General features: G+C 39.7%; 2 protein-coding genes across 5 annotated transcripts; one reads left to right on the forward strand and one right to left on the reverse strand.

The window, feature by feature from the left end:
* Positions 1-3,355: 3,355 nt before the first annotated feature.
* pfkfb4a (6-phosphofructo-2-kinase/fructose-2,6-biphosphatase 4a) lies at positions 3,356-18,849 on the forward strand. 4 transcript variants are annotated; one of them, XM_059328650.1, is made up of 14 exons: positions 3,356-3,508; positions 9,142-9,258; positions 9,399-9,495; positions 9,584-9,650; positions 9,969-10,043; positions 10,130-10,186; positions 10,278-10,399; positions 12,052-12,259; positions 12,360-12,506; positions 12,594-12,698; positions 13,437-13,566; positions 14,766-14,828; positions 14,930-14,994; positions 18,078-18,849. In XM_059328650.1, the coding sequence occupies exons 1-14, from the start codon at positions 3,454-3,456 to the stop codon at positions 18,135-18,137; spliced, it is 1,368 nt and encodes a 455-aa protein (XP_059184633.1). In that variant the 5' UTR covers positions 3,356-3,453; the 3' UTR covers positions 18,138-18,849. The 4 variants fall into 4 exon arrangements, with proteins under 4 accessions (XP_059184633.1, XP_059184632.1, XP_059184634.1 ...); XM_059328649.1 differs by lacking the exon at positions 18,078-18,849 and adding an exon at positions 16,181-17,015; XM_059328651.1 differs by lacking the exons at positions 3,356-3,508; positions 18,078-18,849 and adding exons at positions 7,561-7,894; positions 16,181-17,015.
* A 744-nt stretch (positions 18,850-19,593) lies between these two features.
* Positions 19,594-22,657, reverse strand: LOC131967563 (actin-related protein 2/3 complex subunit 4-like). Its single transcript, XM_059328654.1, has 6 exons — positions 22,559-22,657; positions 21,725-21,843; positions 20,937-21,048; positions 20,740-20,835; positions 20,271-20,441; positions 19,594-20,114 (listed from the first exon to the last, which is right to left on the reverse strand). The coding sequence occupies exons 1-6, from the start codon at positions 22,559-22,561 to the stop codon at positions 20,109-20,111; spliced, it is 507 nt and encodes a 168-aa protein (XP_059184637.1). The 5' UTR covers positions 22,562-22,657; the 3' UTR covers positions 19,594-20,108.
* Positions 22,658-23,276: the final 619 nt, after the last annotated feature.

Raw genomic sequence — 23,276 nt, forward strand, 5'->3', positions numbered from 1 at the left:
TTATATACTTCCTCATAGAGAGGCTAGTGGCGTATGCTTTTCCTTTGTTAGTCAGCCCCAGCCATGATTACAGCATGTATCTGTAACACTAATATGTTGACATAACAGCGTCTCTTAAACTTCCTACTGGTATTATTCCACACGACAAGTCAATGATCCTCCCCCTCCAGAGCTTTTCAAGCACCAGAGTCCTTGGCATTGACACACAGAGAATGCCAGAAAACAACAATACTTATTAGGTCAAAGGTCAACAGTTAGGTTCAGTCATGGTTCAGTTTTTTTCACACTGTTAACAACAGAGACAAAAGGTTATGCTTTAAATACTCTTGTTTACTTGATTTTTGATACTTTTGATAGTTAGATTGATTCATCAACTGTTTGATGATTGACTTTGTCTTGCTTGAAAAAGCTTCAGAGCAAGTCCCAGCCTGTGCAGTGGCCCAGTTATGGATCAAAGATCATGTCATTGACTGATTCATGACGTCTACTGTTACTGTCATACAGGCTACAGTGAGAGACAACACCTTTTTTCTCAAAACTGTGCAATGAAAGTTGTGGAAGTATGAAAAACACAGTCGTGTGGAGCAGAAAGAGACTTGAATGTTGATTATTACATGATCATGTAAGGTTATTTTCAATTGGTTGTTAAATTAAAGGTTGATGCCACAAAGTCACCCTCAGAAATGGAAAATTCCAAATAAAGGATAAAAAAGTGGATGTCCTACATCAGGTCATTACACTACTATCTGAAATGTGTTATCTAATGCTAAGCTCTGTGATAAAGTCCAGTGAGACAGGTCTGACTAGTATGTTACCCAGTGAATGTGCGGGGCATGCTGCCTGAGGCTTGGGTGTGAGATGTGCAGAGGGAATGTATGATGGGTGGATGTGGGGTGGGGGGTTAGATCACATTGCCCTTTAAGTAAGGAATGTGCTAGAGGTCAGTTGAGATCCAGCTGACCTTCAGCTGTTTCTGACATGCTCAGTCCATGTTGTGTGAACCCATTCGACTTTCATTTAATCCCTTTCTATAGGTTTCATGGCCTTTACGGTTTGTAGACATCAACAATTTTGTGTGTGTGTGTGTGTGTGTGTGTGTGTGTGTGTATGATTGTCACATTCATACACAGATGTGCAGTTACAGGTCTTGTCCTTGATAATTAGCGGCTGTTGATAAGGGTATTATTACTGCTACTGGAATTGCCTCCAGTAATAAATGTTCTTTCCTTTACCACCAAATGTGCATTATTTCATATCACTGTACTTTAGGGTAAGACAGCCTGGTAAATTCCATGAAATTGGTGATATATGGGGGTTAAATTTAGTAGGCCACTTGAATATTTAAAGTTGCTGCAGGCCTGTATGACACTCAAAAATAATATAGCACAAGATAAATATTTGCCCTGAAAAGATATAGTGGAATAATAGTGACCTGAGGGGCCTGTGTGTGTGTTGTAATCCAAGTTTTTGTTTTAGTTGCCAGGCCGGCTGCACATGCATGTGAGTGCGTGTGAATCCCTCCCCTTAAATACTGTTGGCCCTTCCAATTTTCCTCGCTCCTCTTCTCCCATCATGTTTACGTCCCACTAGCTGGTAATCGTCAACACCCTGTTCTGCGCAGCACCCAGGCTGGGTATTTGCTGGAGTGTGGTACTCATATAGCGAGGTGCTGCTGATCACGTCCTGGCTAATGCAACAACACACATTTACCCACAATGGTGGGGCGTTGTAGTTGTGAAAGCCAGGTTGCCCCAGTGAGTGTGAGTTAACCATGAAGAGTTTGCTTTGTCATGATCAAAATTCATAATAGATAGAGTCATTACTGACTTTTTTTCAAATTTTGAGGTGTCCTTTCAACAGTTTTACAGAACTCTCTTTTACTATTATGATCTATAGAGGAAGTACTTTTGGGCCACAGGTGGATTTTTTTCGCGAGTGGCCACTAGGAAAATGTCTGCAAGGCTCAGTGGTAGCGTTGTATCCACTTTTATAGTCCATAAACCATAACCCATGACTATTCAGAATAATAGTGATAGCTCTGTTAGTACTGTTGCTACTGTTAGCACTGCTGATAGCGCTTACGGAAGACAGTTCACCCTGGTGATTGTGAGCTAACCCTCATTTACACTGTTAGCTCTGTTACACTGTTCCTTTTTTTAACAGTGTTAGCCACTGCCATTTTGGCGATTATTTTGGCTCAGCCACCTGCATGTTTGCTTGTGATGTCAGAGGTGAGAGCTGTCCTGGCCCAGACTCTGGATGTTAGTGAAACTCTAGTGCGAGCTGCATGGAATATATATATATATATATAAATAATCTCTCTCATCTGAGCCATGAACCCCTGTTTCTGATCAACATGCCAGCCTTTTGTTGGCCTCCATCATTAATGCCTGCCTCTCTAGGCAGATGTGCCATAATTCTTCCCATTTCCCATAACTGATCAAACTGTACTCTGATGAGTGATACAGTACCTTTGAGTAAACTTGTCACAGATTTGTTTGGAATGTTTATTTATCCTTATAATCCACTGCCCCACCTTCATTTAACACAGCTGATCTGTATGAACATAGAAAAACAACTTCTAAAACAATTGGCTGCACCAACAATGGTTTAGGTGTGTCATAATAGAGGGCTGCACACTTATGTAATCCAATTTTAAGCAATTACTGAAGAAACTGTAGAAAGTTGCCTCCATTTTTGGTCTTAAATAGTTTCTGAGGTCTGCTTATTTATGTAAAAAAAAAAAAAAAAAAGCAAAAAAAGATACCAAAATATGCAAAAGCTGTATTAATCAATATAGACTAAGTTGTTACACAATTAAACATGGACGAGTTCAAGGTATGGTGAATACATTTATAGGAACTGCAGAAAACAAGTTCTGCAAGTTAGACTGCTGCTGGTAAAGTCCAGTCTTTTCCTGGTTCCCTTTAACTTTGCAGCATTCAACAGTGAACATGGGGCGTCCTGAACATGGTATTGACTATTTTATGTATTATTTAAAGAGTTACCAAAAAGGTAAGTAAAATAATTATTCCTTATTATCTGAGTTTTTGATGAATATTGGTGACATTATACTTTTGGTACTGACTATGATATGCCTTTTTAGTGTAGCTGCATGACTGCATGCTATAATGTTTCCAGCAATGCGTATAGTGTAGTATCTTAAATTCAACCATATAAGTGTCATAAGAAACTATATAACTTTAGCCCTGTCAGGACCTGTGGAGACATTTCTCAGCAGTCAAAGGGTGGGTGGGGTATAGGAGGGGACAGGAGGGGCAGGTAGGCTCCCACCTCTCTCCATCCAGTTTTGGAGAAAGCCTTCCTCCCGGCCCGAGGTCCCACATACACACAAAAAGTGGGTGTGTGTAGCATCAGTGTAACGCTCAGCAGTGCTGCTGTTGGGACGCACGTACACACCGCCAGCCACTGCACTCCATCAGACAGACGCCCATGATGAGAGGCTGCTCCAGCAGCACCAAGCTCACACAGAACCAGGACAGAGCGGGTAAGAGATGTCGCTTTGAGGGGCTTTAGCAGAGCTGTGCATGCTGGCGTTTTAAATGTGTGCATCTTTAACCGGATGACAGAGAGAGAAGAGGGGAGAGGTCGAGCAGCCCTTCAAGACGTAAACAAGAGCCGATGTGCTGTCGCTGTGTTGGCGCTGTCACCGAGACCTTTCCCCTACATAACAACAACAGGCGAGGATCTCTGCTTTTATTATAGTAACAGCCTCTTTTGTAACAGCACTAGTTGGGTTTTAACACAGAGGATGAAAAGACAGGCGGATGTTTATTGGCTGCTGCCGAAATAAAATAAAAAAACAACAAAATATCTAGATGCTTCCTGTAGCCTGAAGCTGATCTTCTATGTTTCTTTAAAGTGATCATTTGTATTTCCTTCACATTGATCGTGATGGGGATGCTGCTGCAGATATTGATGCTTTGCCTTTTCTATCGGTTTATGATTGTTGTAAATGTACAGCTCGTGGTGGGCAGCTGCGATCACATTTAGGTCTTCTAAGCACTGAGTGTTGCTTCGTGAGATGAAGCGATCTCTCAGAGTGGTGGATGTTGGTTTCCTGCCGAGTGTAAATGTTAACATACTATATTGGGAAATGACTTGTCCAGCAGGCTGTAGTACGGGCTAAAGACTGCTAGCTGCAATCAGAGACTGGCAGCTGCTGGGAGGAGGAGGAGCTCAGGAGGAGAGCTGTTTCCTGTTGTGTCCCACTGTAAAGTATGCACAAGATTTACCCTCACTCAAAACTATCTGACATATCCCCACAGGGCTAACATGAATGACTTTTCACACAGGCTGCCAAAGCGTTGTGCAGATAAGATAAGTGACTTTATAAATGTTGCCTGACCAACGTTTTGCCAGTATGTGCTTATGGCTATAAAGGCTAAAAATATATATCCGTTAGTGTGCCATTTCTTTGTGGACCTGATGAACCTGACATATATTACAGTCTACTAGCAGTCAGGGAATTTGAGAGAGCGTAGGAGCTATTTAATTAGAAAACCTCCATTTAGGTCACAGGGCCTGTTGCTGTAAAGACTGACTCTAGAGCGTTGAATAATCAGTGCATCAGATAAAGAACATATAAACAGATTAACACAGGCCTACTAACCTCAAAATGAGAAACTTACCACACAGTCAAATACAACACCCCATCAAAATGTCCTGTCCTTATAAAGCATATAATGTTCAGCATTTGTTGACACTATATGTTTGTGTGGATTTATCTCCATGGTAGTTTCTTAGGCAACAGTGGAGTTACTCGAGCACTCTGTTCACCTGAAATGGACAGCATATTGGAAACACTATCATGCAAATCCTTTATACAAACAGCTTTCCCCCACAAAACTCTGAACATTATAAGCATAATGTCTATAGGAAATGAAATTAGAGAGAATTTGTTGCAGGGCTCTTAAGTTGGATTGCATTACAGGTGTTTCTTATACACTGGTGGTTTACAAGCTAGAGAAGTAATGCTGGGAGAGTAGGAGAGTGGGAGAGTAATGCTGCCATCTGATGGACATTGTCAGCTCATGCTTGTTGGAATTACCTTGAATGCCCTCAATAGGAACGGGGATAAGGTGTTTGTAGCTGATTTTATCTGTTTTGCAGTGCCAACAGATTGTGTAGACAGCATCATGTGACAATAGATCTATTTCACAGAGGATATTTTGACATGATGTTATAGTAAAAGTGCTACTAATAACATTAACAATAGCTATTCTATTTAATGCTCCATTAAGACACTGAAACTGAAGCAGCTACATTAAATCAGTCGTCTTTGATGATAATATTGATATTATTACTGCGGAAAAGTGCCTTCTGCCAGTACATTTTAGAATCAACAGAAAGGCTGAAAAGGGACAGTTTTCTTTAAAAAAGAGACAATACTCAAAGTATTGGCTGAGTTTGTCAACATAACACCACATAACACACAAGATGTTGTCTTCTGCTCTCATTTCACAGTGAACTTAAACGGACCAGTGTGTAGGATTTTTGGAGGATCTATTGGCAAAAATAGAATATTCATATGTCTGTTTGTATTAGTGTATAATCACCTGATACTACTATACTACTAAAACTGTGTTTTCATTGAGCCCTTTATATCTACATTTGCATTTTTATGTTTCCCGAAGGCCACTGTAGTTCTCTGACACATTTTGAAAGACATGGGTGAGTGGAGTAATGCAACCACACTGCTAGATGTCACTAAATCCTATTCACAGGACCATTAAGCATGATTGAACATGTTGAACACATCTATACAGGTAGAAAAATAACAAGTGGACTGTGGGTGTGTAGAAAATATATATTTTTAAGATTTGAATTAGCACATTTTCTTTAAAGCGCTCTCAGAATTCACTTCATTTAATGTGAAAGTGTTTTTAATTACAAATTCTAAGAATTTTAAAAGAGAAAAATGAACACTTTTTAAACACCAACTTACCACCTTGACCCCTAGATAGCACCATGAGGTGTCCTTATATTCAGTATAAGTTATCTTTCTCTGCTACATGCAAACATGTGTTGTTTTTTTTGCAGTTGCCAATTAAAGGTGCCATATCCAACATTAAGAACATTTATAATGCAGTAAACAAATATTTGCTGTGTAAAGATATAATGGAGTAATGGCGTACTGAGCAGAGCATGAAGTCACAATCCCTCTGTGTTGTAAAGTTTCTCTGTTCTTTGTGCCGTGTGCGCATGTTAGTGCCGTAGACTGTATAAATAAGTTAGCCCATGTCAATACATGTGAGTCTCTTTCTTTGAAATGGTTGCTGTCGTTAGCATTTGTAACTATATTAGCAACATTAGCACAGCCAACACTGGTAGCTGCTGTCATTTTGGCTCAAAAACCTTTGTGTTTGCTTATGCTCAATTAACCCAATTTCCAGCCACAGCAGACAGCTGCTCTTAGTGGGAAAAAAACCCCCTAGTTTAGTTACTATCTGGTAAACATAATGGAGCATTTAGCAGCAAAGGAACCAGATATTTCCCTCAGGAGTTGATAAGGATGAAACCAGAGCTAAGAGTTATAGAATGAATATTTGACCTACATTGGGTGGTCAGCTGCACCCAAGAGGGCAAAAGAATAATTGGCAACCAGACAATAGGCCTTTTTTTTTACAGCAGACAATTGGTTGTGACATAAAAGCCTCAGTTCAAGGTATTTAACATTAGTGTTATAAGTTACACATGCTGTGCACTTCCTGTTTTAACATGTCAAACAATTTTGCTGTAATTTTGGTAACAATACATCTAAAACAATGTAGCAATGTAACCCATGTTCATGCATTTTTCCACACATTGCTACATTGTTTTCCCACTCTAAGATATCATTGCGCCCTCAAGCATTACGTCACACTGTTAAAATAATCGCCTGAGTCGTTTTTTGTCAAAATTTTTTTTTTCCTAAATCATCTCCTCATGGAGCCAGCCACCTATGGTAAAATCGCCTACATCCTCAGTTGATCAGATCATTTGATTTTACCCCTTTAAGATAATGGCCTATGTCAAGTGTGTGTATATACTTAAGCAGATTTATTATGCCTAAGTCAAAATAAAATGTGACAAGATATGGTAACACTTTATTTTGAAGGTGTCTACATAAGAGTGACATGAGCTTGTCATAAACATGACATGGGATGTGTCATGAACATTAATGACACTTTGAAGTAACATTAATGCTCATGATACGTGAGGCTTGTGTGACTCTTATATAGACACCTTCAAAATAAAGTGTTACCATATGTTGCTTGAGTCACAAAGGCATGTTAAAAAAATTGCCTAAGTCATTTATTTCTCTTAAGTTACATAATTTACACACAGTGTTATTACTATGCCAACAGCCATCCTTTGTTACATCCTTTTTGAGTGAAATGATCAATAAATGCCATATGTTACACTTGAAGTGAAGTTTTTGGTGTTTCCTGCAAAACTTGAAAAAATGAGTTATGCGATTATTTTAACAGGCTGACGATTTTGTGTTTCGTGGGTGAGCACTCAGCACAACTCAGTCACTTACGGTAAAGCAGAAGATGCATCGCGCCCGTACTTCATTCATTACGGCCGGCCGCTGGCTTCCATTGTGGCCAGATCGGAGCACGTGATAGCAGCGCTGAGGGAGAGACCGGGCGACAGGATCATCTCCATCACCTCCGCAGAGCAGCGCGGATGAAACACCGGTCATCACCAGAGCAGCATCACGGGAAAAGGCCCCGTGTCCCCGCCGCGGCTGCCTCCATATCACCGCCTGACGGAATGGAGGACAAAGCACCGTCAAATCCGCGGGAACTCACCCAAAACCCGCTTAAGAAGATCTGGATGCCGTGTAAAAATGGCCTTCCTGAAAAACACATTTCTCAGAGAAAGGGTGCGTATGACGACGTGGCGACAGTTGTTAGCATTAGTAGAGCTATTTCAGCGGGGTTTCAATGAATATCATCAGACATCTACCGTTTCTCTCGTCTATTGTCCGTTTGAATTTGCAAGCACGTTGCCAGAAGCACTGTTGTAATTTAAATAATGTAAATGAACGCTAGTCCAACTCTCTGCGTGTCACGTTATCTTAACGATATGCCAGTTTTAGCTAACATTTCACGGTTATCAACGCGTGTGGACCACAGTTAGCGGAGTTCAGATGTCTTGCCGTTGCTGCAGCCATCTGGCTCACACGTTACATAAGGACTCACATGATGTATGCCGCGGATGAAGGCTGCTCGCATCGAGGGGAAAGGACTGGTCTGGTGCCCATCTCATTGTTACTGAATGCCAAGTCCAGTTGTTGGTAAACAGGAATTGTGTCCCTGCAGTCATGTGAGTGATTTGCCCCCTGTGGAGGCTGCATTTTATCTGCACTCGCATTGGTCACTTGTGGTGTGGTCAGTGTCTCATCACTGTGGCCAATAGAGTTTAAAATGCCAGTGAACTAATGACCTCGTGGCGGAAAATTTGTCTTTTTGGGTGGAGTGAATGTGGTTGGCAAAGTCAATAACACAACACAACCAGGGAGGTGGTGAAAGCTACCTATGCTATGCATGCACAAGACCTGTTTGGACAAGTTTGAGTCCTTATGAAAATTAATTCTTTTTACACATTTTTACAGACGATGCATGTTTAACATGGATATTATCTATTAAGAAACTACATATGATGAAGTAAAACCCTCTGACCCAGTTATCTTAGTGTGCAAACACTGCAACTGAGTGTGGAAACTAGCTGTTGGCTCTCTCCAGATGTCTTGAGTTGTTAAAATATACTGTTTCACAACTCCTAGGGCACAGCTTGGTGCCACAGTGACCTCTGCTCTTGACTACATTCTCAGAGTGGTGTGATGTGACTTTGTCTTCATGGCAGATAACACTGGATTATACACACATCGATAAGGACAATCAAATATTAATGACTTATAAATGATGTAATGTGCAAGATAGTATGAGGGCAGTTTTTGAAATTGATTTGCAGCTGTGAAAATAATTGTTGAGCAAAACTTTGAGATATGCTCCATATGTTTGTTCTGAGGCGTTACACACTTGACTGAAATTTGACATCTTCCATGTGCTTTATGTGTGATCAGCACATGACTTAAGCTTTCTTTCCCCTCTCTTTCTCTCACTCCAGTATGTATGACCAACTGTCCCACCCTGATCGTGACAGTTGGTCTTCCTGCCAGAGGGAAGACCTATATCTCCAAGAAGCTCACCCGCTATCTGAACTGGATTGGAGTGCCCACCAGAGGTAAGACTTCTTGGGCTCCAATGAAAAGTATTGTAGAAACATCACTTCTGGAGAATAAAGGGAACTGATTTAGGATGTGTGTCACGAGTTACACGCTAAACCCAAAGATGATCTCAAGTGTCTGCCTCCTTCTTTCCCAGAGTTTAACGTCGGGCAGTACAGGAGAGAGTTTGTGAAGATCTACAAGTCCTTTGAGTTCTTCCGTCCAGATAACGAGGAGGGGTTGAAGATCAGACGGTGAGAGTGGGAAAATGAATGCTTAACAATTTATTAAGATACCAACCGTGTTGCATTTTTTAAATAACATTATGTGTGATCTTTACAGACAGTGTGCTTCAGCAGCGTTGAACGATGTGCGACAGTATCTCACAGAAGAAGGAGGCCAAGTGGCGGTAGGTCAAATATTTACCCTTGTCATTTTTGTCTTTTTAATTTTAAAATGTTTGTCTGCATTAATGCCCATGGAATAATTTTAGAAGTTGAACCTCAGCTCGTATAGTAAGTCTATGATAAAATAAGGCTCAAGGTGAAATCAAGGAATGATATGTATAAAGGATTTTATAGCAGTTTTTTGACAGACATTTTAGTCCTGTAAGGATATCAGAGCAACTTTTTAAAAAAGGATGAACAAGATCAAACACTGTTAAGGTTTAGATGCACACCGTGCAATGCTAAACAGCTTATTTGTGTTTGTTCTGTCTGTTAAACAGGTTTTTGATGCAACAAACACTACCAGAGAAAGAAGGGAAACCATCATCCAGTTTGCAGAGCAAAATGGCTTTAAGGTAACTTGTTTGTATCACGATTCATGGAGGACATACTGCATTTGGTTGACATTCTCACTAAGTTTGACCTGTTCCTTCTGTTTCAGGTGTTCTTCGTGGAGTCTGTGTGTGAAGATCCAGATGTCATACAGGAGAACATAGTGGTAAGTGTTTGAGTTTATCTCTGAGTTTATCTGAAGAGAAAATGACCTTCTGTCCATGTTGTACTCACTCCTCTGCTGTTTCTGTGTTTAGCAAGTGAAGCTAGGTAGCCCCGACTACACCAACTGTAACACAGAAGAAGCAGTGGAAGATTTCATGAAGAGGATCAAGTGTTATGAAAACTCCTACGAGACCCTTGATGAAGTCTTGGACAGGTGAGGTGAAACATGTTAGGAATGATGTCAGAGCTGTGCAAAAATATGCAAATAACAAGCTTAGCATGTTAGCGTTTTCAAGTCCACTGTGGTCACCAGAACAATGGGGCAGCAGCTTAGTATTTTCTGTGAGTTGAAAAATGTAAGCTTTTTTTTTTTTTCTTCTCCTGCAGATTCTACTCACTGTGGCCTTGTTTTTTAACTGCTATATATGTATATATTAGTGCCACACCTTTTAACATGGTTAGGAGTAGGGAGAACTCAAAAACGCAGGTTGAATGTCTGCTAATTTATTTTAGAAATATTGGATTAAAATGTAATTATATAAAACATTTATCCAAGTGCCCATAAGTGTTACCAATAGTGAAAAAAATGGGGGCTCCATTTTTACAACTTCTGTTTCAAAACTGTTGTTTCTGCAATTCAGCTGAAGCTTTGCTGAAATGTTGTTACGTGACTCCTTGTCTCAACCAAGTCATTTATGGCTTCCCAGTCTTGCTGATTAGCGCAGAATTTTATTTTATTTTTTTACAGGATCTGGTTTGTGCAAAAGGTAATTGTTTTGGCAAAATTTTAAATGAGACTTGTAGAATAAATAAATAAAAATTTATAAAATATCACTGTTATTGCCTAGATTTACTTCTGGCAGAATCATTCATCACACAACTCTTTCAAGGACTATTGGAAAAAACCTATGATGATTTTTATTTTTACAGATTCTGGCCATGAAAAATGGTGTAATTTTGTTTTATTACGGTGCGTTCAGACCGGACACGTAGCGAATATTTCGCGCGACAAGATTACATACAAAGTCAATGCAAACACGCGAATAGACGCAAATTTTTGCCGGCGGCGCGAATCGCGGGTTTCGCGCGACGCGAATGAAACAACGCGAATTCGCGTGAGTTCAATAAATTCAACTTTGGCGAAATATTCGCGTGACGCTGTGTCGGGACAGCCTATCAGCGTTGAGATTCTGGACGACAGTGTCCGAGATACATACATGAGAGAGAGGAGAAAAGAGGCAGGAAGGAGGAGTGGGTCGGCAGGAGGGAAAAAGGTGGAAGTACTCTGCGGTCCTCTCTCCGTGCTGAGTGTGCCTCGGGATGATGTCACTCACCCAGACACGACGGCGTGTTTTCCGACGTATCTCGGACTTCCAGAGCAGGTACAGGGACGCTATGCTTGTCATGGTTGATGACAGAATGAAATGGAGGGAATTATTTGGCGCTAAATAGTCTCTTGGGCGAAAATTCGCGAGTTATTTACTCGCGCGAGTGACGCGAGTAAATTCAACTACTCACGCGAGTAATGCGACGCGAAAATTCGCTACGCGTCCGGTCTGAACACACGGTTATGGTTTTTTTTATGAGAAGCATGTCTTTCAAACTGGTCGGTGAGTTGTGGGGTTCGGAGAGTTAATTTGATAGAAGTACAATTGAAATCCTTGGTAGCAGTCCTTTTACAGTAGCTGAAATAAATGATGTTCATGTCTTACAATTTTTTACCATCATTCTGTATATGGGTTCACATAATTTGTATTCCTAGGCAACTGTTTATGCCGGGCTTCTCAATTCTGTCAACGGATTTTTGTTCAGTCTCATCAAACCATGCTGAACAGAAGGGCTAACGTGTCTGTGGTCTCCCCTCAGGGACCTCTCCTACATTAAAATCATGGACGTGGGTCAGCGGTACTTGGTCAACAGGGTGCTGGACCACATCCAAAGCCGGATCGTCTACTACCTCATGAACATTCACATCACACCGCGCTCCATCTACCTGTGCCGCCACGGTGAGAGCGAGCTCAACGTTAACGGTCGAATCGGAGGAGACTCAGGCCTCACACCGAGAGGCAAAGAGGTACATCAAACTTTTTCAACGAGGGAAAGATGTCGTCATTTGTTTTCTTTACTTTGCCAGATGGGTTAATAATGAACAAAATGTGTTTTCTTCTCTGCAGTTTGGGAAGAAACTGAGCAACTTCATTCAGTCGCAGGGCATCAGTGACCTGAAGGTGTGGACCAGTCAGATGAAGAGAACCATCCAGACAGCTGAAGCTCTCAGTGTGCCCTACGAACAGTGGAAGGTCCTCAATGAGATCGATGCAGTGAGTACTTGTCTGCTAAGCACAGCTGTTAGCTGACATTTGTGCAGTATTAATGAAGTTTAATCTGTGTGTGTGATGTCATTTCAGGGCGTGTGTGAGGAGATGATGTATGAGGAGATCCAGGAGCACTATCCTCTGGAGTTTGCTCTGAGGGACCAGGACAAATATCGCTATCGGTACCCGAAAGGAGAGGTCAGTGCCTAAAACTTTTACATGAATACATCCCATCATTAAAACAAAACTAAACAAAAGGGTGTCAAGTGCATGCTTGTGGACAGTATGTCTTTGTTAAAATTTCGGAATTTCCCAAAGTCTGCCCTCCTTTCAGTGAATACACCCACTCTTTTATAGAAACTCACACGTAACCACAAACATAATTAAACTGCGTCCAGATGGCTACTGGCCACTCATTCTCTGCTAATGAGCCTCTAAGACAGATTTGGCTAAATACCAGATTACAGTAAACAAAGACTTCACATTAGTCTTTGAGTGTGTGTGTTTGCGCCAGAAATGTTGGTGTGTGTGCGTGTGCGCGTGTGTCTCCGTGGGTGTGTTCTCACCTTAAGTCCATCCCATTACCTCTCCATTAATCTAACACAGGAAGATGGATATTGGGCATTAGTTCCAGTGCTGATGTAAGGCTTTGGGGAATCTTGTTAAGGTTCGTGTCGGTCTAGACGGCCTGTATGGATTTTTCCACTTGCTGAAATGTCAGTCTGTTTAACTGAGATTGATTATTCATCAGAACGTGTGAAGGAAATGGATGTTGTAAAGGTGTTCAGTGTGCTCTTTCTTAGTGATGATCTCAAAATATATGCTCAAAACAAAAAAATATGAATAGAACTATTGTGAGCTGATAATAATACATTTCTGACTAAATTGTCCCATGCTTTCTGTCTGATTTACCTCTGTTCATGTCCCCTTACTCAGTCCTATGAGGACCTGGTGCAGCGGTTGGAGCCGGTCATCATGGAGCTAGAGCGGCAAGAGAACGTGCTGGTTGTCTGTCATCAGGCCGTCATGCGCTGCCTGTTGGCTTATTTCCTGGACAAGACAGCAGGTCAGAGCTTCAGCTGAACCTCAAGGACAGAATATAGAAATATACACAAAAAAGAAGAGGGGATAAAGTCGTTTGGGGAAAAAGTGAATTCAAAAATGCTTTAAACGAGAATGGCACCTAGATGGTTCCATTTCCCAAGTTTTGAAGTTTTATTTTATTTTTATTATGTCATATTTCTATTAGATTGGTCATTTTCCTTTATTGCTAGGGATGTAACAATACACTTAACTCATGATTCAGTACAAATTACAGGGTTAACGATACAGTTTTCTCACGATCAGACGAAAAACACAACATTTCAGTTAGGGTGTAACTCCAGAACATGCAATGAATGCATATTTAATGTTAATTAAAAAATATGTTGGTATGTTAATTTTAGCTAATATCCACTTTTGTCCTCTTAAAAGTTCAGTTTTCCGGTTTGTCAGATTTTAAAAAAGTAGTTCTGGTTCTTTAACTTAGTGGTAGTGCATTTCACCACACAGCGTTTAGACATTATTCTGTTGTTTGCTAACAGATGCAACTGACGAGGAGGCTCCTTCATTCAATCCCGGTGGGGGCGGGGCTGAAATGTGCTCTGTCTGCCCTCTGCTGTTGAAAAAGAATATCACAATTTATTTTTCGTCTCAACCGATTTAAATCATCACACGTTTGTTCTGATTTTTAACTGTCTCCATGCATTATATTGCTGTTTGTGTGAGGACAACAATGAGGAAAGGAAACCAATCAGGATAGCCATGAAATATGAATGGCAACTTACTTTTCTGACTATTCAGATACCACATGAATGCAGCGAAAAAACCCCACCTAGTAGTGTTAGTGAAAATGAAAATGTATTTGTACAGTGAGACACATTCAGTGTAAAGCTGTGACATACAGGCACTGAAGCAAAATGTAAAAATAATTACATTTCTTTTTCTGTCATTTATTTTTTATTCACAATACTAAACCAAACTAACAAAATACCACAGTGTATATTTCATTTGAAAGCCAAGAAAGACTAGTAGTGAAAGGGAAACTGTATATGTAAAAGTTGAAAACATCTTAGCTTTCACCTCAAACATTCTTATCTCAAGTGATATTTTTCACTTCCCACCTTGTCCCTGCTTTAAAAATAACACTTAAAGATACTGTACTGGGATGAGAGTTCCTCGTGTGTTTGGGTAGTTTCTTGAACATGTGTGTTTGTGTTCACACAGAGGAGCTGCCCTACCTGAAGTGCCCGCTGCACACTGTGCTGAAGCTAACGCCAGTGGCCTACGGTAGGACTGGATTCCTATTAGCATGTAACCATGAATCTTTTTCTAGAGTAATAACTACTGATTCCTAAACTAATGAACCAAATGTCTGTCTGCATGTTCAGGCTGTAAGGTGGAGTCCATCTGCTTAAATGTGGAAGCCGTCAACACACACAGGGAAAAACCAGAGGTGGGTATCATGTCTCACACACACAGCACAGCTGGGCCACTTTGTGAAAGGTGAAATGGGTCACAATGAGGTTAGGCCAACAGCCTCAGGTGCTGAACATCAGTGTCACATTTAACATAATAGATGGAGAACAAAGCGCTTTACATTAGTTCAACTGACAAGTGGCAGGGCAGAAAGACAGAGCAACAGTTCAGTAAGAACAGAAGAAACTGCACTCACTGGTTAAAGAAACTATGTTGAAGGGTTAGCACTATTGGAACTGGATCAGAGGATATCCGCTAAAATTCTGATCACTGCAGTGTGCCCACATGCTACGGTGTTAGGATTATTGTTTCACTGAATGTGTCAATGGTTAGTAACATCATTTATTGCAATGCATTTTTGTCAGATTTAATGTTGATCAAGGGTCCATTATGCTTTTCTTGACTGGAAAAAAATGGTTAAACAGTATTCCAACAGTATTCTCGCCTGTCATGCAGCACTGTGGAGACATCCACTAAATGGAAGTTTAAATTGTCATTCTTCTTCTTTTAGGGCCCGAAACTATTTTAAAAGTAACTAATACTCATGGTGTCTTAAGTACAATGATTTTATTGATTAAAATAGCCATTTTTGAAAGAATTAACAAAAAACAATAAAAAAACTAACTTTTGAAAAGTACTGTATGTTATTAGAACACAACATTTTTTTCTTCTTCTAATGTTCCACATTTTCAACCTCACACCCTTTAAATCAATATGCCTCCAAGTAGATCATGTTACATCTTTTTACTGGGTTTGATGCTAGAAAAAGCACTGATAAAAGTATTCACACAGTGTAAATGTTTGCTTTCGCAACTAATGTTGTGATGGTGTATATCCGTATGTCCTTTACATGAGTAATGTGAGGTGAGGCTTAGGAAATCAATACCATCTGGATAATTTATTCACTTACAGGTGAAGTTTTTGGTTTTGAGATGATTGTCCATTACACATACAGCCTCTTTGTCGCTCTTCTAGAGACGAGCATGTTTCTTCCTGACTTGCACTGCTTAAACATAATGGACTAAGACAAGGACTGAAACAAGAACACTCCTCTAAACTGAATCCGTCTTTCTAAGTCGTGGCCCAGTCTGTGCAGTAGATTTCTATCTCCCATGTGTTTTGATCCCTCCCCCTTTGTGTGTGTGTTTTTTTTTATCAAACAGAACGTAGACGTGTCGCGGATGTCAGAGGAGGCTTTGCTAACAGTGCCAGCTCACCAATGAGGCAGTACCCCCCTCCCCACCCCCCCCCTCCTCTCCCCTCTTTACGCACACTGTAATCCTTCAGACGCACAATGTACCTGCCGTCAGCAGCCTCTAGTCTTTCCTCTCCACCTTCCTTTGATTGAATCACTCTTCACCGCTCTGATCTTCAGTTTTTTTTCTCCACTTTTACTTTAAGATGTGATGATGGTGGTAATTGACTGGAATCCAGTTTCTAATTCTGATTATTGATCCTATGACACGGATCTCGAGCACGTTCTCCCATTTTTGGAGAATGAATGAAAATCTATGAAGAGTTTTTTTGAACTGATGCTGTTAACCCAACTGTGAAGCAATGAAACTCCAGCACCTTTTTTTTTTTTTTTTAATTATTGAAGTAATTATTAGTGATTGTTTTCCTATTGATCTTGTCTGTTGAAGTGATTTTACTATGTTCACTTTTAGCAGTGTCTCATTACTTTATTTCTGTGAAGAAGTCAGGTTCTCTCATATCAGTTTTACAGCAGTGCACAACACAAGGCAAGGTTGTGACTTTTTATATTTTGCACATAAATCAACTGTTTATTTCCTTATTAAATGTCCTCTATTACAGTTTGTCTCCCGTTTTAACACTGTCTAATGAACATACTCTAGGTACAGACACTTTGTTTTATTGTTATTTGTTCAATGTGAAGTTTATTACAGTTTATCCATATCACTGAACAGACGTAACAGGAGATATTTCTGTTTGTTTCTAAATAAACTCCACTCAACCATTTCATGGATCATTACCACACTCTTCTTGTGCTTTATTTTAGAAAACAGTTTTCCTCTTTAATATCAGAAAGTTAGGGTTCTTTGCCTTTAATGTAACGCTTAAGATAAAATAAATTTAGACTGAGCTGAATATTTCTGACTGCTCGGAGATCAAAGGTAGCTCACTGCTTCCTTCCATGGATCAGATGTTCAGTGCAGCGGCCTTCCTGCTTACTCTACTACAAACTGAACTCTCAGAGGGTTCCCCATTCATTTATATGCAGAGACTCCACTGGCTGTTATTCATCAGCCTGAACAAAACTCTCACTGTGTCACACACACATTTCCTTCTGCCTCAAGTGATGATAACGTGCGCTGATTTTTACAGCTAATAACACTGGCACTTTGTTTAAAGGTTTATTCAGTCTTCGTTAAAGTCAGTTACAATAAAAGATGATACTGAGAGACTGAAACAAAGTAAAAGTTTTCCAGGACACCGTGTACATGATGTAAAATAAATACATAATGGGGAAAAATGCTGCTACCATGGATCACTTTATTAATGGCAACATCTGTAAAATCAGTTTGGTGATCTCCAAGTTAGTGAGCTCTGAATATAAAAACAGTTGGGACACTGAAAAAAAAACATGCAGTGATTTTGATTTTTTTTTTCTTTCAACAAAATTCACAATGGGACGAGCAAAATATCCGATTCTTTTTCCATAATTGCAATGTCAATTGTGCAATAAACAAATTGCAAAACACTAGTGTTTATTGCACTTTAATTGAATGAGTGCCTTTTGTGTTCAGTGTTAATTTTTTCCAGAAGAAGAATTGTTGAATTAACTTCCATAATTCAACAAGCAAATATTTTTATTTTAGCAGCAGAAAGGCAGAACTGAATACTCCAGTGTCTGTTTAGTCACCGTTATCAGAATAATCAACATTATCGTATATTGCATATTTTTCTCATAACGTGCAGCCCTGACTATGAACGTGAATATAACTTGTGTTTATATGTGGTAACTAAATTACAACCCATCTTCACCCTCTATAAATGTACGTTGAAAGTGCATCTAACACTGAATCCTTCCTCTTCCAGAATGTGAACATCCATCGCACAACTCAAGACGCCCTGCAGACCGTCCCTGCTCACCTCTGACTGCTCCCTGACCTCTGCTGACAGACTCCTTTCACCTCTCCACTCCGCACAACCTGCTCACCTTAGTGACCGTCTGCCTCCGTCCACCTCCAACGCCACACACACACCTCCCTGTAAACCTGAAGTCTTGTTTTGATGTGAAGGAGCCTCTGTGTTCAGTGTGGCACTCAGCATGTCTGGTCCTGATGATTTATCAATCTGTTTGTGCTCAGAGAGGATTTCAACAGTCTGTCTCTTACTACTGTATATTCAGTAAAGTTACAGTGGGTTGATATTGTTCAGATGTAGAATTAACACTGAAGGTTAAAGTATTATGTGGTTTAATTTCTGCTACGTGTTACTGTTACTCCGTTGTGCAATCATTGTTTAATGTGACTGTGACTTCAGTGATAATGTGCAATTTGAAGGTTAAAAACCTGCTATGAAGCTTACTATTTTGACTATGTGGATATTCAATGAATGACTGAATAAGCTGGGTTATGTTGTTTTCTACACGGCAAAACAAATTTTATACCAATGGGTTGAATCAAATCACGGCTTTCTTCTGATGATTCCAAACTAAAATTAAAACACTTTTCATTAAGAACACAACTGAGTACACTAAGTATTGAAAATGCAAAAAAATGCACTAACTCAAAGCTGTTGGTGTTCTCGAGTCATGACTTCTAATGTCTGCCCAGCTTCAGTATAATAAAGACACTATTTTTATAAAGCAGCCTGTCATCATTTCCATCATGAGTTTAACTATTTACTGATGATTCTTTTCATGTTTGATTAATCTGAATGTACTTTCTCGGTGAAGAAAAGTCAGACAATAGTGAAAACTATTGTTAAAAAATAAACAAGTTTTCTTTAACCCTACTGCCAAAACATAAAAAATGCATAAAAATCATCATATTCTGACAGAAAAAAAATAATATACAGAAACAGTGGTGTTGTGTAAAAAAAAACAAAAAAACTTTAAACAGTTAAAATTATAAAAATGATTGAATATTTGGTAGTTATGACCACGGATTAAGTTGAATAAAAGGTTAAACTCAGTGAAAGGGGAAAATAATCATTTATAACTTTTAGGGCAGTCTCTTGGACATTTTTGTCCTATATGAACATCAGAGCAGCTTTTTTTTAAAGGCACAGGGTGAAACAATATTTCATCCTATTTTGAAAATGCCACTTTATTCTCTGGATTGCAGTCATAGTTATAGATTACTGTAATATATAGTTAAATCATTTGGATGACATTATATATGTGAAACAGAGCTGTAAACCAAAATGCTTCACACACACTCTGCTTTATAACTTCCCCTTCCTCACAGCTGTAATAACAGTGACTATAGAAGGTGAAATGTGGCCAGATTGCTGACGAAAAACAACTTCCTCAGAAGCACAACAAATCCATTTATAGTCTCAGCAGCCGCAGCAGAGGCTCACAGAATTTAAACAGGAACACCAACTGTACAAACAACTGAGTTTTATTAGATTTCATTATTTTCATACATGTGTTTTGGTGGCTTCTTTACAGACAGCTCTTGCTGTATGTCCGTGATTAAACGCCACAAAGACTTTCTGAAAACATGGGTTTCCTGAACAGAGAAATTTTGGAGACAAATTTGAAACAACAGTGACAGAACACGCAGACTCACATACACGTAATACAAAAACCTGGCCGTGTTATTTGCAACAACGCGTTCTCAGTGCCCCTGTACTCATGACTATCAACTCAATTAATACTTTAAGGACCCGCCTTTGTTTGGGGATTTGTTCTAAGTGGCTGAAAATGAAACTGGTAAATATTTCATTATATACAGTCATTGATATTCATGAGTACAGGGAAATATCCGAGACGGGGGCAAATGGTGTCATCGCCGGATTGGTCATGTTCATCTCCTTGCTGATTGGCTGTTTACTCCACTCTTGTGCTGATTGGCCCTTTGGAGCATTTTCCTGGCTTGTGTGGGACCAACACTGTCATCAGAACTATGGAGAGGAGAAGTCCAATTATTTTCTGTGTGAACAGTTCTCTCTTTTACAATAAATGAGTCAGTATAAAAGCCATCAGTCTGATGTTTTTATGCAGAAAGGAAACATAATACACACATTTTAGCCTTAAAACCAGAGAACAAAGTTTCTTACGTTCTTGAGGAATTCCTCAGCAACGATACGGGCCCTGGCGTTAACAGACAGCTTCATCTCGCTGATCTCCTTGTCGATCTCCTCCATGAAGTGGATAACAAAGTCCACCAGCTTGTGTTTGTACATCTGCTCCGTGTGGAAGTTGGTGATCAAGAAGCTAATATCATATCCCTGAAATCACATTGCAAGAAGTGATTCAGAGAGGCTGGTCAACTGGTTAGAAATTCGACAGTAACAGTTTTTAAAAAACATTGTAATCATGGGAATATACATTGTAAATACTAAGGTATTTTATGTTTGTACATAGGTTCTACAAAATCTGCAAAAGCCCTATGATGTTTGCCATTTTAAAATTTCACACCAGTTTCTCTTCTTTTCTAATCCTTCCTGTATATTGATTCCTCTTTTGTCACTTTATAAATTAGATTAGAAAAAACCCAGATTACCTCTCCACCCCACTCTCTCTTACCTCTACTGGTTTCCTCCTGAGAATGAAGAAGTTCTCTGCTCTCATCATCATGAAGCGCATGAATTTGTGGCACAGGATCTTCTCAATCTCATCAGCCTGCAAGTTTTGTTTTAATGCATATTAGACTGTGAAAGGAACTGAAGAAATGCAAATGGCTCACAACTAAAAACAGTCAAAATCATACTATTTGCAATCACCTGTTTGACAGCAATGCTGACTCTGACAGAGTTGATGGATCCCTCGATGAGAACCTTCTCCTTGTCATTACGGCTGATCACCACAGGCTGAAGTAGCAGCTCCTTACTGCTCCTGTAACCACAGCACAAACCAGACATTGTCAATAAAAACATGTCAGTTAGTTTTAAACTAATGCAGTTTCTGGATACTAAAAGTTATCACAATTCGCCTATGTGGACATTTGTAAAAGAAACCATAAGACATCTTTTTAGCAGAGCTTTTACTTTGGGTGCATCTTCATTAAATCCCTTATTTACTCTTGTAAATTTAATTTAATTTCAGCATGTTCTTGTTTATTGTTGTAAATTTTAGTCCTGCAAAAATTCTACTTATGTATTATTGTATTTCTTTGTCGTTGTACTTTCTTCTCTGTGTCATTTCTTGCTCTGTGATATACTTTTTGCTTCATGATTGTATAAAAGGTGCATTAATTTTTTTTTTTATTTGATGGAGAACCAGCATGATTCTACGTGAAAACTTAGAAGTTATTGTGACGTGTTGAAAAACTCTTAGTGTAATGGGAAGACACAGGCAAACAGGCTGCAGCAAGTCCCCGCCGGCCAATTTTAGAGCCTTGTCCATGCTTGTGTCAGTTTTTCCCTCTTAGATTTTCTTATGCAAGTTTGCACAAGCCTGCACTTGTGTGACAGCTGTAGATGATCTGCAAACAGCTTAAGGGCAGGAGAATCTGCAAAGCAGGAGGACAACCAGTGAGACTGCTCCAAACACATGCCGTGATCAAACATACCTGACCTCCACCTCTGGCTTGTTGTGACGCTCCACCACCTGAGAGGAGAAGTTCTCCAGGCAGAGGGCCGCCTGCAGTGTGGCCCTCACAGCGTTTAAGTAGGGACGCAGAGTCGCTGTCTGAGGAGAAAATGTATAAAATGAATGTAAGGGTGGGTCACACTGCAGAAGAGCTCTTGTTGAAAAACGCATTTGGTATTTAGATCAGGCTACATGGGCACTCTGAACCTCCCAGTCCAGTGAGGGTGAGTGAACAGGGTCAGCCTGTGAGGTCATGTTGGACCAGGAACTGAAAAGAGCTGTATCCAGGGCTGCAGTGGCTACTGCTCAGTTACATCCCACTAACAGTTTGTAGCTTTATATTTTGGTGATAGAACAACCAACAATCATTTTAAAAGAAAAACACAATAGTTATAAAGTTGGCGCAAGTTATGCGAGGAGGATGCTTAAAACATGAATGATTTAGCTTGCTTTCACATTAGTGGATGTGTAACCGACATTGCAGCTCATCCAAATTATTAACGTCCATTTACAACACGGTGTATGCCAAACGTATACACAACTTATCCACAGTCCACTGACAGACCTTTAAGGGGGCTAGCAATCACATTTACAAGGAGGAAAACGGGCCGAGAGGAAAAGACAGCTCAGCTCGATCACTTTCTGCAAGCCGTGTCAAGGATGCCCGTCCTCTCATTTCACTGTAGCCAACTAGTAACACCGTCTACGAGAAACACGACACTACTAGCTAATGCCGCCTTAAATGTAGCCATAGTTAGCGGAGATAAAATGCCAAATAATTAAAGATAAAGATACATTATTGCAAGAGGCTTACCATTTTTGTGCTGTAAAAGACGGAAGTTCCTCAGCCACGCCTGGGACTCCTCTTCCGTAAATCCTACATCGTCTAGTACAGACGGGGTGCGTTCGTTTTCCTCTAACTCTTCGTCCGAAGAGGCGAGTTACTCTACACACCACACACACTGTTTTGTTTTGTTTTGTTGTTTTTTTGGACACTTTATTAAAGCAACATGGTGCAATACAAGACAATACACCAACAAAACGCCGTCAGGGGGTTTCAACAATACAGAGGCAATCTTTCATACAAAAACATTGTAAAGTGTACATAAATTCAAAGTTTTTATAGCTTTCATGTTGGTAGATTTCTTAATAGACTTAATATATTGTTTGGTTTCATTTTCAAAGACAAGAAAGAGAAGTTTTTGATTAACGTAACGCCATTTATGCCAATGCCATTTGGCTAACTGTATTGATGATATAGTATTGTTTATTTTTTTTGCAAAAGGAAAGTCAGTGAAACCAAACAGTATATGTTCAAAGCATAGTGACAAATGAGGTTTAATCGAAAAAGAAATCAGGTTACAAATATCTTTCCATAATTTAGTTGAGAAAGGGCAAGACCAAAATAAATGAAAAACATCTTCAGCTTCACAGAAAGAGCAGTTTAAGTCTATGTCTTTCTTAAATCGTTGTAAAATAAAAAAAAACTTTAGATGGGTAAATTCTGTGAATTATCTTGAAAGATACTTCTT

Source organism: Centropristis striata, chromosome 3 (genome assembly GCF_030273125.1).
Source record: "Centropristis striata isolate RG_2023a ecotype Rhode Island chromosome 3, C.striata_1.0, whole genome shotgun sequence".
Taxonomy (NCBI): Eukaryota; Metazoa; Chordata; class Actinopteri; order Perciformes; family Serranidae; genus Centropristis; species Centropristis striata.

Coding starts and splice junctions, on each gene's coding strand:
- pfkfb4a (XM_059328651.1), top strand. CDS start 7,696: ATGAAACACCGGTCATCACCAGAGCAGCATCACGGGAAAAGGCCCCGT. Junction 10,400..12,051: donor CTTGATGAAGTCTTGGACAG/GTGAGGTGAAAC, acceptor GTCTCCCCTCAG/GGACCTCTCCTACATTAAAA. Junction 14,829..14,929: donor GCTAACGCCAGTGGCCTACG/GTAGGACTGGAT, acceptor CTGCATGTTCAG/GCTGTAAGGTGGAGTCCATC.
- LOC131967563 (XM_059328654.1), bottom strand. Junction 20,836..20,936: donor TCAGCATTGCTGTCAAACAG/GTGATTGCAAAT, acceptor CAAAACTTGCAG/GCTGATGAGATTGAGAAGAT. Junction 20,442..20,739: donor TCAGGAGGAAACCAGTAGAG/GTAAGAGAGAGT, acceptor ATGTGATTTCAG/GGATATGATATTAGCTTCTT.